Source organism: Haliotis cracherodii, unplaced genomic scaffold (assembly GCF_022045235.1).
Source record: "Haliotis cracherodii isolate W230 unplaced genomic scaffold, xgHalCrac1.p SCAF_11, whole genome shotgun sequence".
Classification (NCBI taxonomy): Eukaryota; Metazoa; Mollusca; class Gastropoda; order Lepetellida; family Haliotidae; genus Haliotis; species Haliotis cracherodii.
The window spans coordinates 3491343-3510329 of NW_027266266.1; the positions used below are offsets into that span (position 1 = coordinate 3491343).

At 39.3% G+C, this 18987-nt stretch overlaps 1 protein-coding gene across 1 annotated transcript in view; it reads right to left on the minus strand.

Moving 5' to 3' along the window:
- LOC139456111 (retinol dehydrogenase 12-like) overlaps positions 1–14704 on the minus strand; it is a 46241-nt gene extending 31537 nt beyond the window's left edge. Inside the window, exon 1 of the mRNA XM_071237643.1 lies at positions 14179–14704. Coding sequence (XP_071093744.1) covers positions 14179–14386 — 208 coding nt within the window. The 5' untranslated portion in view covers positions 14387–14704. The remainder of the gene's footprint in view (positions 1–14178) is intronic.
- Positions 14705–18987: the final 4283 nt, after the last annotated feature.

An 18987-nucleotide genomic window follows, 5' to 3' on the forward strand; every position in this document is an offset into this window, starting at 1 on the left:
ATCGCTCAAATTGTCGTAACAAACATGTAAAGAGGTAGTTTTGTTGAAAACAAGCAATTAGTATACAGAAGCTGATGAATGGACGTGTCTGCTGGTAGGGGAATAACCGTCGTGGATAGTTACTTCACAATTTTTAAATTTAATGATAACAATGATTGCTCGTGACTATGGTAACGGTGGGAACAACATCAGTAACAGTTAATTTGCATCATCAATACTTATGTTCGTGTGTAATTCCACGCTCACCCATCCTCTATTGTACAAGGTATTATATTTTCAGCTTTTATCCAACAGCGTTTCGGGTCTGATGGGAATGATACGACGCCAAAAAAAGCGCCCTATCAAACTACGAGATAAATGCCGCAGGAAAAACGTGCGACGGAGGTGGTGAAAATAGACTGGAATAGAACAAATTTATGTGAACGTGGCCCGCAGTCTGATTAACTGGTTGCAAGACGTCGATAATGGGAAAAAAAGACTATTTTCAGAGTTTATAGAATCCGATATGCATGACGACCCAAAAAGAATTGATCTATTACTATCTGATCTTTTAGATACTCATATGTGTGATGAATGTACTGATCTTCCATTCACGGAAGAATTGTTAACTGATGAGATCACAGAACATGAAGTGAGTGAAGCATTAAAAAGTCTTAAAAATGGTACAGCTTCAGGCGTTGATGGAGAATCTCCAAAATATCAGGAAATTTTCTAATACCGTATTTGTTGCTTTTATTCAACAAAATCCTTGATACGGGTATTTTCCCTGATGCATGGAATATTGGAATGATAATGGCTTTATACAAATCAGGCTCTGTTACAGAGGTGTATCTGTTTTGAATGTCATGTGAAAACTATTTGCATTTATTGTTGAAAAACGACTTAGAATTTGGCTTGAAGTAAATGATATGTTATCTGAAGCTAAAGCAGGGTTTCGCTCTGGGTATTCTACAGTTGACAATATCTTTGTTCTACAGTCACTTTGCTCCAAATATTTATGTAAACCTAAAGGTCGTTTTTATTGCGCCTTTGTTAATTTCTGCAAAGCTTTTGATTACGTGGATAAAAAAATGCTGTACCTATTGATCACTAAAGGGTGTCGTGGAAAACTGTCAATGGTTCTTAAGAATATGTTTTCCTCAGTCAAAGCATGTATTAAAACTGACTCGGGTATAACTCCTTGTTTTACTTCTTCAAGTGGTGTTCGTCAAGGTTGCATCTCAAGCCCAGTCTTATTAAAACAATTAAAGAACGAACTTGTTTCTGAAATTTACAAAGAATGTCATCATGGTGTGTTTGTGACACTAGACATTATAGATATTATGTCATTGCTGTTCGCGGATGATGTAGCTCTTGTCCTACTATGTGGCAGACTTGCTTAATGCATTGCAGACCTTTTGTATTAAGTGGGGTTTCGAAGTAAACCTTGAGAAAACCAATGTTATTGTTTTTAGAAATCGAGGAGTTGTATCGAGGCATGAAAATTTGATATATGGTGATAAACATTTAAAAAGTTGCAAGTCATTATAAGTTTTTAGGACTATTAATGTCCTGGAGACTAAATTGGTACAAGATTTCGTAAGACTTTAGCGCTTCAGGCATCTAAGGCAATGTTTCCTGTTTATAAATTATTCAAGGAAAACAAATATATCTAATTTTCCACAGCAAATTCGATATTTATATTCTACCCATTTTGTTATACGGCTCGGAAATATGGGACATAAAATATTTTGAATCCATTGAGAAAGTGTTGTATGTATCTGTTACAACTGTACTGTACTAAACTGTACTGTACTAAACTGTACTGTACTAAACTGTACTGTACTGAACTGTACTGTACTAAACTGTACTGTACTAAACTGTACTGTACTAAACTGTGCTGTACTAAACTGTACTGTACTAAACTGTACTGTACTAAACTGTGCGTAATAAACTGCCTGGAAACCCTGGGCAGATTGGCAGTCATGTTTGAGTCAAGTCATTCAAACACCAATATGTCTGCCAGCTGACATAGCAGGCGGTATTTCAATATAACAGTTGATAGTTCCACTGTCTCCCATTATTATTAGAATTATGGAGTCATAGTTTGGCTGGACTAACGAGTCTATGCATTGTCCAATCAAAATCGCAATACGAAATCGACATCCGGATCGTCAACTGCGATTGCAGGACTTGCAAAGTTTGTGTACCGCCAACATGGCGTCAATATATATTTTGTATATCGTTTTATGTTTTTGATCAAGTGCACACGTGATTTGAGGCACTCTCCAAAGTAAGACCTGTTTTATCACAATATAGATTTTGATTATCGGTCAGATCGTCTAGACTGGGCGCCGCCATTTTGTTTGAAGTAAACGCAAGTGATATGAGAGGTGGAATCTGATTCGTCATTAGAAGGGACATAGAAGGGACATTACTCGTAATGGGCACTGGTGGCGCTACGATCGAGCCCAGAGATTCCAGCCTAGTTCGGCAAGGGTGAAAACTGGACTGTTATAGTCAGTGAAGCCCCTTGCCTCGGGAAGATGCACAAATTACAACGTTATTACAATTGAGCATGGCCCTTCTTTCTGATTCTGGACTAATCACGGCGTAAGAACATTTTTTTTTAAAACTTTAATACAGATGTCAAATACAGGACATTATTACAATATTTCAATCCTTCTGGCTATACAATTACTGAAAAACGCCCGCAGATATGAAATATGAACATATACTGGAAGAGAATTTTTATGGATGACAAATTCTTTATTATGAGGAACACAGCATGACCTGTAGTCCTGCACCATGACCGTGGAATATATTTATTTTATGAAAAAATAATAATCTAGAAATGCATACAAAAGCAAGTCTAATCAGCATAGGGAATTTTTTTATTTTTAGAGTCAAGAAGGATATTGTGTAATATAAGATTTCAGAGACTAAATGTTAGTCTACATGACCTGATGAAGGAGTAAGTATATACTCCGAAACGTTGTGTTCCTCATAATAAAGAAGTGGACATCCGTAAATTCTCTTCCCATGTGCATCACTTCTAAAGGCCTTTCAAAGACTTGAACATATATTGTTAATACTCTTTATGTATATTCATTCAAATGCAAAAATCAATCCGCGTCTCATCTGAAAACCAACCCAAGCCCTACGACTTCCGGATGCTTATGAGGAGACACGGTGTTCAGACGACGGGAAAGCGCAGTTAGGAAGTCGAGCGGAGGTATCTTGATGAATGTTTTATGAACACAAAAGCCCCCGGTCTCAATTACTGCGACACAGTTGACTCTCACGAAGCGGAAAATAAATAAACCATCTCTGTTTATATTCCGCAGTTATATGTCAAGTGTTTTCACGTATTCGTTCAGGTAAATACATCATCTTGAGGGTATGTGGCGTGTAAGCCCGATGTCGCTTACTTGATCAAAACAAGCGATTTCCTGTCGTATTGATATGACAGGAGGAATGCCAGACATGCCATTCATGCGTGTTCGGGATTTCTCGGGATTACTCGGGATTACTCGGGTATGTTCGTACCGCTTCATTCACGTCTGTAGCACATGCTGATTGGCGCTTTCGTCACCATTCGTATCTTCCGTAACCCGATCGAATGATTTTCTTGGAATGGTCACGAATGGTCACGAGTGCCGATTGTAGTTGAGAATGAAAAATCACTGGCTGTATTAAGCACACCATATCAGCGAAAACACACATGTTATGCAGTATTAAAATATAATATTCGCTGTGAATACCACGTAGAAACAGCTGGATATGAAAACCCGGAATCGTTGCCTTAATGTCTGGTTAAAAGCCGCTAAATTCAAACTGTGGGAATCTAGATGACATATGTGGGAGGTGACTGTGTGTAAGTTGTTTTTTTGTTTTACGCCGCACTCCAACATTACGCCTCAATAGCAATATTCGAGTTATATGACGGCGGTCTGTAAATAATCGAGTCTGGACCAGACAATCCAGTGATTGACATCATGAGCATCGATCCACGCAATTGGGATCGATGACACGCTTCAACCAAGTCAGCGAGCCTTACCACCCGATTCCGTTAGTCGCCTCTTACGACAAGCATAGTCGCCGTTTACGGCAAGCATGGGTTGCTGAAGACGTATTCTATCCCGGATTTTCACGGGCCGATTTTTCTAAACAAGTTTAATACTCTTACAAAGTACAGTTACACCAAAAAAGGATCATATGTGGTTTCATTGTTATTTAAAAAGCTGTCCTGACCCCACAACCAGCGCGTGTGCATCTTATAAAGCCAGCCAGAGGCCGAGTTGTAGCTGTGGTGTCATAGTGGAGAGATCGGATCGGTCGGGTAGCCTAGTGGTTAAAGCGTTCGCTTGCGCGCCTAAAACCCGGGTTCGATTCCCAACCTGGTACAATGTGTGAAGCCCATTTCTGGTGTCATCCCGCCGTGATATTACTGGAATCTTGCTGAAAGCGGCATAAAACCATACTCACTCCCTCACTCAATCTTTAAGGTTAGTGTCTGTTACCTTCTCAAGATCAGACAATTTAAGTCTAGAGTGGCGCTGCGAAATCTAATTTTTTTATAGATACGGATTCTTTTCACCATCTGTTTCCTGCCGAAACCTCTGTTCCGACTGTTAGGGTAATACAGTACTTCTGTATTTGTTTTCCCCATGTGAAAATATGACCATACTACTTAATCAGTGCATGCTTTTTTCGGCTATCGATCAACGGATCCTGATACGGCTAAGGGGCACAATTCTCTACAGCCAGCTAGAGCCTACGACAATGCACAGGCCCTAACTTACAACAACTTTGACTGCAAAAGTTTTCATCGTTATCTTTAAATCAAATCATAAATAAAAGGTCCCCATTTTTTCCATATTTTTCCTAAATTTACCTTAGGATGCTTTACAGTTTAAAAAACAATCTTAAAACCATTTTAGACCAGATGTAATAGAAGTTAGACTCGCAGCCAAAGAACAATTCGACAGATATCGCCTTTCCTCGGTGATCTCACTTGACCTTTGAGTATGAGCGCCATCTGGTGGCATTCCTGATCTTCGCCGCTTTCCCGATAAGTCTAGGCCAGCCTGGGGTTCTATATATAGATTCACGAGGCGAGAATAACATATCCGCCAGTGAGTTTAGGATTCGTGGCACCGATATATATACACCATACATCACCAGCAGAACGCAGAGAGCTGAACTCAAAGACAAAAGTACATCGCGATTATAAGCTCTGTGTGTTTGGTCTCCTGACCATTACATATGAGGAATGAAAATGGATAATGCGAGCCTTTGGCGAGGGCAAAGACGTCTATATACGGTTTAAACAACGGTTATAACGAACTCGAAGGGACCACTAATTTTTAATTCGTAATAACCGTAGTTCGTTTTAAGCATATAAACAGCATTTATACAACAAATGGTCGAGACTAAAAATGAGTTCGTTATATCGGTCAGTTCGTTATAAGCGTGTTTGTTATAACCATAGTTTACTGTATTATATAATTTTGCTCATGTTGTTTCCATATCATTACAAATTACATTTGTTTCAAAATGACATCGTTTGAATATACATAGTTTTCATGTATATGCAGTTCGTAGGTTATTGCCACTCTTTTGCCATGGAATTTTACACAATAAATATCTTTATCTTTCCTTTACATTGTAAATCATTCTTAAACGTTTGAGCCATAGTCACATTCACTGAAGGAACTTGTGTAGGAATAAAATGTCTGAGAGAACCGCCAAATTAAGCAAAAGCAACACGATTTGCATGATTGTTTGCTTAAGGGTTGCCATTTAAGGAAACGTCGGTCTCAACGCTTTTGCATCTTTGGGCAATATCATTTCCAGTCATTTCAATAGGTGGAACTTATCATAAGTAGTTCCTCATAGGTGAACTCATTTGAATATTTATCGGACAGGTATTTCATATTTATGACCCTTTTCAGAATATTTCAAAATATATTTTGGAGGAATGTAACAGTTGGGTATGGAACAGTGCCAAGTGCTAGAGAGAATATGAATTTGTATGAATCTTATTCTTTTACGAATACAATCTTTCGGAAAGACTATCGGGTCCATTTCCAACCTACTTAACAATAATACACTTAAATCTTAAAAGAAGCAACCCAGCGAGTTTCTTTTGCCTTTAAGTATACATTGATTTCTAAATAACTGAATATCAAAATAAACATTAACAAAATTCAAATTGAGTACTAAAAGCAGAGATAAACGAAATTTTGAATGTTTCAGATAGATTTTTTATTATTCGAAAAATATCAAAGGCATAGGCGCGGACGTCACAGAAAGCAATAAGGTCGAGGTCACCTAGATATGAAACTCGATCCTGATTGGTTCCATGTTTATCACGGAAGTTAAAGCCTAACAAGGGAGTATGCCTGACAGTGTCACAGTGGTCATGTATAGCATATCTGTCTCCTAGCGGCAACAGGATGGTCGTGTTTTATCGGTTCATGTCCAAATTGCATATTGCACAATAATACACGGAACAAAACATCAGCACTACACTGAATGACTCTATTTTTATGAGAGACAAATGCCTTGATTTACATAAAATTCATGCTCGAGGGATTTTATGTCTTTATTTCTGTGAAGTAAGCGTGTACATTAGGTTTTCTGGACAGATTACAAACAGTGCTTGTACGCAAATTTAATGCTCGTGACAGTGATATTAAACTTGGATATGTAAATGGAACCGTTTAACAATTTATATTACAGTATTTAATAAAACTAATTTATGAAAAGAAGGATCCAATGTAAGCAAATGTCACCACTTACATCAAGATGTTGGACACGGGTATATATATATACAACACATATATTTAACCACACATATAACTGGAAAGCAGATCATCGCATGCCATCAACATATATATTATTTCTAACCGCTGAGCAAAACCAGTAAATCCAGAAAAACATGTCAGTTCCACTTCGAGTTGGGAACGTCTGGGAACGTCTACAACTATTTAAAGGACAATCCTTCTATACTCAAACATATATTTGAAATCCGGACCGACAAAATCTGCAAACGTCTTGCACACACTACATACCCATACAAAAACACCCCCACACAAACACTATATGTGTGTATACATGGTGTGGAGTAGGATTGAACACAGTTTTAATACGCTAGCGCTTTCAACCAGTTATGGCCTGATGAGACTCGTACGTGGTACGAGTTGAAAGCGCTAGCCTATTAAAACTGTGTTCAATCTTACTCCACTCATTTAATTATTACTATATTGTGCCTGAGAGTTAGAACTTTACTGTGTTATATATATATATATATATATATATATATTATTGATCATTTTAGACTCGTTACCCCACGTGGTGAGGCACAGCTTTTATTATATCGTATCTTATTGTACTTGGCTTGTATTTTATCTGAGGTGCGACTTGAATAAAGTATGTGTCTACAAGACCTATCTGTTGGCGCATGAACCAACCTGAAGTTGTTTACATGGGCTCGTGGCTGTGTCAAGGCTGAAGGTGTTAGTCAGATCCCAGCTGTCAAAACACGTGTACATAACACCTGTCAGTGCACCTTGATTGACAGATCGTCTCAGGGAGACCGGCGCAGACAGGAGTAGCATCCGTTTTTCTCGCAGTAATCAGTAATTAGTCGGGAACCCTGCGATTACTGAAGGGGCGTGTGCACTTTAAAAAATCATTACTCCGCACTCAAAGAATACTTCTACATGGTTTTATGTTTCAAAATATAATTTTATTTTAAACTTTTAAAAATAAACAAATATATTTCGCACAATTCACAACTGATGATGGGTGTCAAAGACATGTTAAAATCAATGAATTTGCTTTTTTGTCTCAAATTTACATTCAAACATGGTAGGGGGGAAGTGATTATAATTTCCTCTTTAACGAACCAATTTATTTTGACCCACAGTCCTGAACCACAGATTATTGTTTACAAACTGTTGTCGGAATGAGTGATGGTTGATTGGGTTAATCCAATATAACAACAGTTTACAACAATTTACAATTACATCGAAAAACCACACTCGGTATACTTTCATTTGTCCCCTCAGTCTATTATGCTTTCAAGAACACCCAAAATGATGTTCAAGTGAGCCCTTTGGAATACAAGTTTGCTATCAAGTCTTGCGAAGTGAGAATTCATACTATCGGATTCAATGTCAGAATGAAGTGACACTAGCAGTCTTAGAAGTTGGTGTTTTTATTGGATTCCGACAAGTTATAATATTCATTGCAACAGAGTTTTTCCAGTGAAAAACCTTTCAGGGCGCCCTCGGGGCAACGGGGAGTTTTTTAACCGTGTCATTAGCACCTAAATACAGAGATTTCCGAGCCTTGAGAGAGTTGATAACTGGTACCCGATTAGTGTGTCTTACAGACCCTGATACAAATATATATCAAATACAGCCCATGCAAGTCTATAATGTTTGGCAAGTCTAGATTACTGCAGTATCATCTGAAAATGAAGAGAGTAACTGGGCTCCCTTTTGTTATATTTTTATTAAGATAACTGAACAACTGTTTTTTCTGTACGATATGTTCATTACAGAGACTAGATGTTAGTCTAGAACCCGATAACTGGACATAGCCTTGCTCCAAGGCTGTACTGACAGATAAATCCATGCATGTGTAGTACTTCTATCTTCTTAATAGGCAAGTCTAGATATATGGACTGGACTCCAGTCTCTTATAGGGACAGCTTGTTCTTATTATTTACATGATCTAGAAATTATGAATTAAGCTGGCAATTATTGCCTTAGAGACCTGTGCAAGTCTAAACAGGCCATAACGACCTGATATCCTGAGATCCTGGAGACTTTAGAACGTGCTCAACTCATACTGACATTTAGTCTCTGAAATAATATTGTTTGAGATTATCTGGTTGAATTGTCTTCTGAAATATAACACAAAGGAGACTGAAGAATCTCGTCATTTGCCCGAAACTGTAAAGACTTGCTTGGGAGTTTTCGGATAGCTTAGTTTGAAGGTCGGTATGAGAAAGTATTGCTTTTTACAAAAATAAATGTACCTTCTCGCATTTCAATAATATCTTTTCAACTTGCAAGTCCAATTAAAGATAAAATCGAGGTTGTTAGTAAATAAACATAAACATCATAAAAACCAAGCATACATAAACTGTTAAAATGACAGAAGCCGAATTTCATCAACTGGAACCAACACTGGTTGCCTAGCAACCAGAACGATGCGACGTTGGACTGATAAACCGGGGTCTACATCTGTTCCAGACATCACCCATTTAAATGCCTGGTGAGTCACGTGACGTATGGCGTTCACGTTTACCAGATGCGATGGGCGATAGAAATGATGAATTTCCTGTGAATTTGTTGAGAGGCCCAAACCATGTGCCTTATCTAAGGAATTAAAGATTAAAATGCCTCTCCACATATTTCCCATGTCAGCCTCGGTGTTAAAGTGAGACGGGTTTGTGTGGCATAGTGACATGAATTTTGATGAGAAAGTTCAACATTTCAACGCCGCTCCATTGAAAATGAAATATCAGAATCCATGAAGCCATTTTCATTTAAAACGTTACGCCATGTTTGTATTATCCTTGAATAGGGTTGAAACTACTATAAACAGTTTGACTCCGCGTGAAAGGTTGATTCTTGACAATCCTGTCGTTTTCACAGCACAAGGACTAAATGAGTACTGCTAAATGCAACTCAACGATCAGGGTGTTAATTCTCCATTCTATTCTGAGAAATATCGTCGCCCAATTCGCCACTTAAGCTTCATATCGGAAGTGACTTCACTCTTTCTATAGTCCCTATAGCTTGGCCAAGGATTTCTCTCGCACATGAGAGCATTTTGATTGGCCGACTATTTTTAGTATCGGTCTTTCGTCAGCGTTTCATATTGAAGCTATGGAAGGGAATGGATTACACTATAGGGTAATATTGAGAATGGGTAAACGACGCTTTTGTATCACGTGGTGCATGAATGAGTTTGGGTTCTTAAAACCTTTATTCTAGCAATTTGGCGGTGGGGAACACAAGCCATGTAGGGAATCGAACTCGTATCCTTGGGGTAACAAGTAGACACATGTACCGCGAGGCTACTCCATTTCCCAAATAACGCTAAGGATGGGGATCTACATATAAAAACTATGATGATAAATGTTTATTTTTAAAACTTAAAGCGTGTCAGTAAGCAATTGAATGTCACTGCAGAGCCATGGATATTCTTGCTATCTCACAGCGACCTGTAAATAGTCGAGTCTGGACTAGACAAACCATTTATTGATATGATCAACACTGTCTACATTGTCGGGGTATGACAGACAATCAACCAAGTCACGTGACAAGCTTCATGCATGTATCTAGCCTCATTTTGAACATGGGTGACTGGTTCATCTGCTCAAACACGGACTTTCTAAATGTGGTGGGGGCGCTCGTCACTTCCGTTTCCCCTATGTGTACAATTTATGACTCCCTTTTCTGGTGTCCCCCGCCGTGATGTTGCTGTAATAGTTCTAAAAGCGGCGTAAACCATATTCACTAACTCTTACATGCAGTAGTTAAATTTTACTTAAATGGCAAAACGAAATCACTGTTTTCGGACACGGATGAACAATCGGCCTCCTTCATAAATATTTACCATCACGAACAGTGTGATCACGCTGTGTAATCTCGCAGCACGTTCAGCGAGATTTGATAAGATATCGAGATGGCTTTTTGTTAAACTTCATGAAGCGTATCGTCACGAAGCTTGCTACACATTGACGTGTTTGCCGTGCCTATATACAAAATACATTATGTAGGTGAATGAATATCGTTTTACGCCGCTTTTAGAAATATTCCCGCAATATCAGGGCATAATACACCCTAAACGACACTTTCAACCAAGATAGGGAATCGAACCCGTGCCTTTGGCGTGACCATTAGTCTAACCCACTACCCCTAAATAAATGGACTGTGTATAGAATATACATACATATACGAGTGGCATATTATAATTGGAGCCTGTATTCGCCATTTTGCCATCTATAACGTGGTGGCAATCCTCCTTGATTACACAGTGAATCATATCTCCAATCTGTTATGGTGAATATTACCATAAATCATAGAATGGAGTTATAACACACTTATTTTCCATAGATAATTCGAGGAATTCTTATGGACGGTCGAAATGGCCGTCAACAATAACATTAAACTTCAACCGGAATCCATCATCCAACATCACTGTATATGTGTTTTAACTGATATATGCCTAAAACATAAGTACTAGTTCAAACATGACATAATACTGACTCTAACATGATATAATACTGACTCTAACATGACATAATACTGACTCTAACATGACATAATACTGACTCTAACATGACATACTACTGACTCCAACATGACATAATACTGACGCTAACATGACATACTGCTGACTCAAACATGACATAATATTGGGTCAAACATGACAAATACTGGGTCAAACGTGACAAATACGTGGTCAAACATGACATAAAACGGAGTCAAACATGACATAATATTTGTTCAAACATGATATTTACTGGGTCAAACATGAAATAATACGGGGTCATACATGACATATCACCAGGTCAAACATGACATATCACCATCATATTAATAATGCGTATATGTCAAATATGAAATTTGATCAAAGTCAAATGGGAATGATGAGCACGACATTGGTCGCAGTTTCACCGGGAGGAAACGTATTGCTGATCATGGCCTCTTCCCGATAGCACTGTCGCAATGGAGAATGTTCGTAGTCCGCTTTAGGTCATCGATGTGTTCTATATAAAACTACTCTCACACATCAGAGAGATGTCATTTAAATAACATTTTGTTTCAGAGTCAAATATGCACCCAGAATGCCCAATGGCGTTACAGTATTTCTCGCAACGTTGACTTCAACAACCATAAACCTATATTTAGACTTTTAAAGTAACTTATATATTCAGACTCGAACATAAAACGATGTCCTTGACCTTTGGGGTCTCATTTTTCAATGCTATACACATCGTGCTAGCCTTGCTCCAAGGCTGTACTGAAAGAAAAGTCCGTGGATGTGTAGTATTTCTATCCTCCTAGCCAAGTCTAGATATGTGGACAGTAAGGAATCCAGTCTCTTATAGGAACAACATTTTACTTACATAATGTAGGAATTATGATTTAAACTAATAATTATTGCCTTAGAGAACTGTGCAAGTCTAACGTCGTGCCAGAAAGAGCAATCGAGCTATATCAAATAGCCAGGTGTCCTAGACTCTTGATAATATTAGCTTACACGGACGAAACAGCCCAACGTTCGTTCAAGCGAGACAACACGAGATTGTACCACGTGTCAGTGTTTATGTTATTATCTTGTTTATTTACACCTGACCCGTTACAATCAACTGGTCACGTGGTTAAGTCACCTTGGGACATATATGCTGCCTGATCAAATGGGGCTCCTCATGGGTGGGCATATTTTGTAATTATATTGAATGTTGGAAACTCAGAAACATGACATCCCGAATATGATAAAACATAACGTTTATTAATATCATCCACCCGAAGTCGCCATTGCTAAAACGTTGAACACTTTCAAGGTCTATCGGGATTTACGTCCCGATTGACCTTAAAAGTGTTCAACTTTTTTGCAACCGCGAGCGTATGCTAGCCATGTTCAGTATGCTGACGTCAACTGTGTTTGGAATATGACTGTACGAGATTAGCATCAACATTTTAACGGGACTGAGCTGGGTGATATTTGGGAATACAGAACAGCATATCTTTATTTGACTTGGCTCATTCCATGGGGGCGGTCGGGTAGCCTAGTGGTTAAAGCGTTCGCTCGTCACGCCGAAGACCCGGATTCGATTCCAGACATGGGTACAATGTGTGAAGCTCATTTCTGGTGTCCCCCGCCGTGATATTGCTGGAATAATGCTAAAAACGGCGTAAAACCATACTCACTCACTCATTCCATGGCCCCTGACCGCGATATAACAGGATTCACAATGAGACGTCCGGGAATGAACACAACCTTTTCTTAATTTGAGAATGAATTAATCTCATCTTGTACAATAAAGCAAGTATTAACCCAATTCTACTAACGTTATATCTACATTTCCTTTGAAACGTTTAATAACGTTTCGTCTGAGCCAATATTTCTTAATGAACAATTTACAACATGTCAGTCATTAGACTAACATATACAAAATTATTCTCATCGTCCAATTCATGATACCAAGACAATAATCACAATTTCTTAATTCTCTTTGTCTATGATTGAATCGTTCTCTTTCAATGTTTAATTTCTGTACAGCGATTCCATAGTTTGTAATTGCAATAAAAACTAGCGAGAACGGTACCCTTAACGACTTAGTCTATATCTAACAAACGACCGTGTACTTGTTCAGATGTAAGAAACTTCAGATTAAATCCCCTGTCATATTTAGTTGTGATTTTCAACCAAACAATATTTTCGTTAGATACTTATATTGTACACACTGGGATCATTCCCTGTTTCCAGGGAAACTGTGATAATTGTTGATGTGACTGGTAAAATAGTTATCACACAGGATGAAGCTGAAATATCGGTTTGGGCAAAAGGCGGGTCGGGCGCTGTGATTCGTCCTTGAGTGATATTGAGAAACAACAGACCTTGTGACATCATAGATTTTTAAATCAGTCTGCTACGGGAGTGTTCAACACGGGGCCATCGACGACGGAAACAAAAGCAATTATGAACAATTTGCAGATATAACAGAAGCAGATATAACATTATTAAATATCAGTGCTGTGTATTGCTCGCAGAACGGTGTTAATGGCGGATTGAAGAATAATCACTTGTGACGCGCTAATGTCAGACTTGAATGAACTTGAATCTATATATAGATGACAACACAGGGTGATCTAGCTTCTTTTCTTTCTTTTTTTTCAAATCGAGAAAAGTGAGCCCCGTTTGACAGCTTAAATGTATTGTTGATATCAATTCATCAACTTGTTCGTATCATTTCATCACATTGTGTGACCTTTGCATTTCCAACAGCTGTTTAGTTACACTAATTGTCAAGGATATTACTATGTTGATAGACACAGGGTGTGAATATTTGACAGCGTTGCTTGGACACTGTGTGAACAAAAGTGAGGGTTTGTGGTTTAACATGGGTAATACAGAAGTACGAAGTATGTGCTGTGATCCTACCTGTGATTATCACCGTCTTCCCCTCCATCCTATTGCGGCTTGGGTTGTCCGTCCCCCATCTGATGTAGACACGGAGGAGGACGACAAATAGGATGATGCAAGAGACAACGACAGTGGCGACAAGCGCCGAGAAGACGTCCTCAACAACTTCCTTGACTTCGTCGATGTTCTCCTCCAGTTCATCGACTTTTAAATTTTTCATCGACATCTTGTTTTGTTGAGATCAAACTTTACTCTCCGTGATCTAGGCTTGATCGGCACACCTTTAAAGCAGGTGACGTTATCGCCTGCTCGAGCAGACGACAGTTAGCAAAGTCGTCTGCTGGTGTCAGACGACACACCTGTGTGTAGCAGACGACACCTGAAGACAAGGTGGTGCAGGTTATGGGTTGTAGCGTCCAGCTTGAGGGAACAGGGTGGGAGAGATCTCGTCTGCTCCGGGAGACTACCCGCGCCTTAGTCCAACCAAAGATCTTTTGAAGAGAGAAGATAAGTTCGGCACAACCCCTCGGTGTAGATCACGTTACCTATGTAGCACGTGACTCCATGGAGATGGGAGGAAACAGGGGCACAAGCTGGTTCTGTGAGATCTGCCACAGCAGCATGTGTAGAATAGGCTGAGGAGTGCCCGAAGTTTTATTACATCGGAATCCTCCCCTCCCCGGTCTCTCATCACCCCCCGGCCTAACCCTCCCGGGGTCCCAAAGTTCACGCCTCACCCCTCGCTCAATCCTAAGCGTCAAGTTTTATCTTTGTCTTTTGTTACTTACTGGTCCGTAGGATTTCAGTTCTTTTTTCTTACCTCAACAAAAGCACGCGCTAATTTTGTGTAAAGACAACTAAAACAGTATCGCTCAGCAGGAGATAGGAAAACGTATGTTGTCACGAGAGAAGATGACGCATATCAGACGTGTTTCCTGGCAACAGAGTGAATGTTACAATCGGAAGAGAATAATATTTGTTCAAACAGGCACCGAAACATATCAGTGTCATAACATCGTAAGTTCAGCTTAACGGTGTGCGTTATCAAAGAGTTACAAATTTGTAAATAATCCTTGTGTTAAGCGTTACGTCAACATGCAATCTACATTGCTTGGACTGTGTCCGTCAAAGATGTTTTCTCAGGAATGCGGTACTCTGACAGATACAGGCACACAGAAGCAGTGATTGTGCCTTTGCTCGAACCGTCTGTCATACAGACCCTAAAACAAACAAGTCTAGATTACTGCAGTATCAAATGAAGAAAGTACCTGGGCTCCTTTTTATTATATTTTATAACTATAATTTAACAACTGTTTTTTCTCTTTAAAATGCGTCCATTTCAGAGACTAGATGTCAGTCTATGCAGTGGGCAGTTTATTGCATGGTACAGGTAAAGGATTAACCTAGACTTGCACAAGTCTGTTAGAAAATGATAAGTAGTTCAGATCATAACTAGATTATATCCATGATTAGTCCAAGTTGTCTCATAAAAGACCGATTATGTTCGACCTGCATATTATAAGAATAGAATTACTACGCACATCCATGGACTGTTTATTCAGTATAGACTTGGAGTAAGGCTAGTATTAAGTCAAGTAATTGTAGCTGGTTTATATCCTTGTAGGGTCAAGGGTCAGGCAGGAGAACGTCTTTATGTTGCCGTGTTCCATGCTCCGCGAAGTCTGCCATAAGACCCTGAAACAAATATATCCAATACAGCCCCCGCAGGTCTTAAATAGTTGGTAAGTCTAGATTACTGCAGTTTCCTTTTTGATATTTGTTTATGTTCTATACAATAGTAAGGTACAATACAGGTGGGCATATAGTCAGGTAAATACAGCTGGGCCAATGGTGAGGTACAATGCAGCTGGGCCAATGGTGAGTTACAATACAGCTGGGCCAATGGTGAGGTACAATACAGCTGGGCTTACAGTAAGGTAAATACAACTGGGCCAATAGTGAGATACAATACAACTGGGCTTATAGTGAGGTAAATACAACTGGGCCAATAGTGAGGTACAATACAGCTGGGCTTATAGTAAGGTTCAATACAGTTGGGCTTATAGTAAAGTAAATACAACTGGGGTTATAGTAAGGTAAATACAGCTGGGCTTAATAGTAAGGTACAATGCAGCTGGGCTTATAGTGAGGTACAATACAGCTGGGCTTATAGTAAGGTAAATACAGCTGGGCTTACAGTAAGGTTCAATATAGCTGGGCTTACAGTAAGGTTCAATACAGCTGGACTTACAGTAAGTACAATACAGATGGGCTTGTAGTGAGGTACAATACAGATGGGCTTATAGTGAGGTACAATACAGATGGGCTTATAGTAAGGTTCAATACAGCTGGGCTTATAGTAAGGTTCAATACAGCTGGGCTTATAGTAAGATACAATACTGCTGGGCTTATAGTAAGGTAAATACAACTGGGCCAATAGTGAGGTACAATACAGCTGGGATTATAGTAAGGTAAATGCTGCTCGGCTTAAGTAAGGTTCAATACAGCTTGGCTTATAGTAAGGTTCAATACAGCTGGGCTTAAGTAAGGTTAAATACAGCTGGGCTTAAGTAAGGTGTAATACATCCGGGCTTATAATAAGGTTCAATACAGCTGGGCTTATAGTAAGGTTCAATAAAGCTGGGCTTACAGTAAGGTTCAATACAGCTGGGCTTATAGTGAGGTACAATACAGCTGGGCTTATAGTAAGGTTCAATACAGCTGGGCCTACAGTAAGGCTCATTACAGCTGGGCTTACAGTAAGGTTCAATACAGCTGGGCTTATAGTAAGGTACAATACAGCTGGGCTTATAGTAAGGTACAGTACAGCTTGGCTTATAGTAAGGTACAATACAGCTGGGCTTATAGTGAGGTAAATACATCTCATAGTATGCCAAATACAGCTAGGTTCACGGTAAAGTAAATACAGCTGAGTTGTCCGGTGTTAAAAGTAATAACAGGTGGGCTTATTCTGAGGTAGATACAGCTTTACCTATGTGTCAGATCGTCACACTACAGATTCTGTGTTCGAGTGTTCGTGCGGCTACAGCCCCGTTAGGGGGAAATCGCTTTGTTTGTCCAAGTCCGTGCGGTACAAGGACTAGAAGGAAGCGCACATACAATCCCCCAATGTACCTATCATGTTTGACGGTAGGGTGCCCACCATATAATCTGCACACTTGTTACGTCTTGCCACCATGTCCCTGAATAATTTTTTTTTTAGAAATTACCTGCCTTTTTGAGTATCCAACCAAACTGGGGCCTAATTAAGAAAATTACATATTGTACTTTAAGGTATAGGCTGTCATACAGACCCTGAAACAAATACAATGTATACCCAATACAACCAATGCGAAAGGTTCTCTGGGCTCCCTTTTTTTATATTTTATTAAACTATAATTTAACAACTGTGTTTATCTGTAAAATATGTTCATTTGAGAGCCTAGGTGTTAATCTATTCCAGGTACCACCCCCTGAAGGACAAACGAAGATCAACGCTGGAGCTGGTGACGTCCAATGAATAAAAGTGAAAGTACGTGGCACATGTGCACATGTTACAAATCTACAAGTTACGTTAGCGGTGTACATATTTGGGGCTAGAACACCATTCACACTCGCCCGGGTCGAGGTTACGTGTCTATGACTTGCACACATTTGTATCACCAAAATTCGATATTTAATCTGTAGTCAGGTGTCGCCATGTGTCGCCAGATGCGTGGATCTCGGTGTTGGGGATCGCTTCAACACTTGAAACGTTATACTCCAGACGCCATTCAATACCTATACATATGTGTTTACATCTAGACAATGCCCTTGTGTAATGTAATTTATTAAAGATCACATGATGGTTGATTTCTATTACCTCTGCTCGCGCTACAATCATAAGTTGATTGGGATCAGTTCGATTCCCAATATATCACGTGGGAAAGGGAATACACCGAGTGTGGACGTACCCCATTTTCGTGTTACTTATTCACGCGGGACCACCAATAGGTTACCGAGATACAGTTGCCACGTATGCCTTAGTATTCCTGCGTCATGCTTTCACGATAGTCCGTCTCCCAGACCTTAGAGAATAAATAAAAAAAGGAGTCCAACTCAAGTCTAAAATGATTTGGCATGTCTAGATTGCCCCAGCACTCGGCAGTACCCTGAAATTGAGAAATGTTCTGGGCTCCATTTGGATATTATTATTTATTTTTGTACACATGCATTTTTGAATAAGATCGGTTTATTTCTGGGACTACATGTTATATATTGCTAAAGTTGAGTAAGACGGTGAAACCAGCGTCAGCTTCGCGAAACCACACGGAGAAAAAAAAGTAAATTCTGCTCACTTATTATGTAAAAGCAGCAAAAGGTTCGTAAACAGCGAATTTACTATCCTGCCTTGTAGATTTCACGGGGCAGCGGTGGAGAGAAGGGGTATCCTATGTAGAGGGGAATGTCCGAGTGACACTCCATTCCTTAAAAATAATGTAGCCAAGGCCCCCCGGATAATCCTTAAAAGATAAAACAATAGATTATGTAAATATTTTTATTACTATGACAATGTTATATATTTAAAGCCATTAGATTAACAGTTGAAGAGAAAAGAAAAATCAGGTAAACATAATATCCTTGTTCAGGTCTCTGTATTTATTATACCCCCCGTCAGCATGTATTTACAACATGCCTGGAAGAGATTGATTAAGTGCTACATAGGGGCCCCGACAGACCCTGAAGATCCGGGGTAGAATAAGTCTTCAGCAACCCATGCTTGCTGTAAAAGGCGACTATGCTTTTCGGGCTCGCTGACTTGGTTGATGCATGTCATCGTATCCCAAA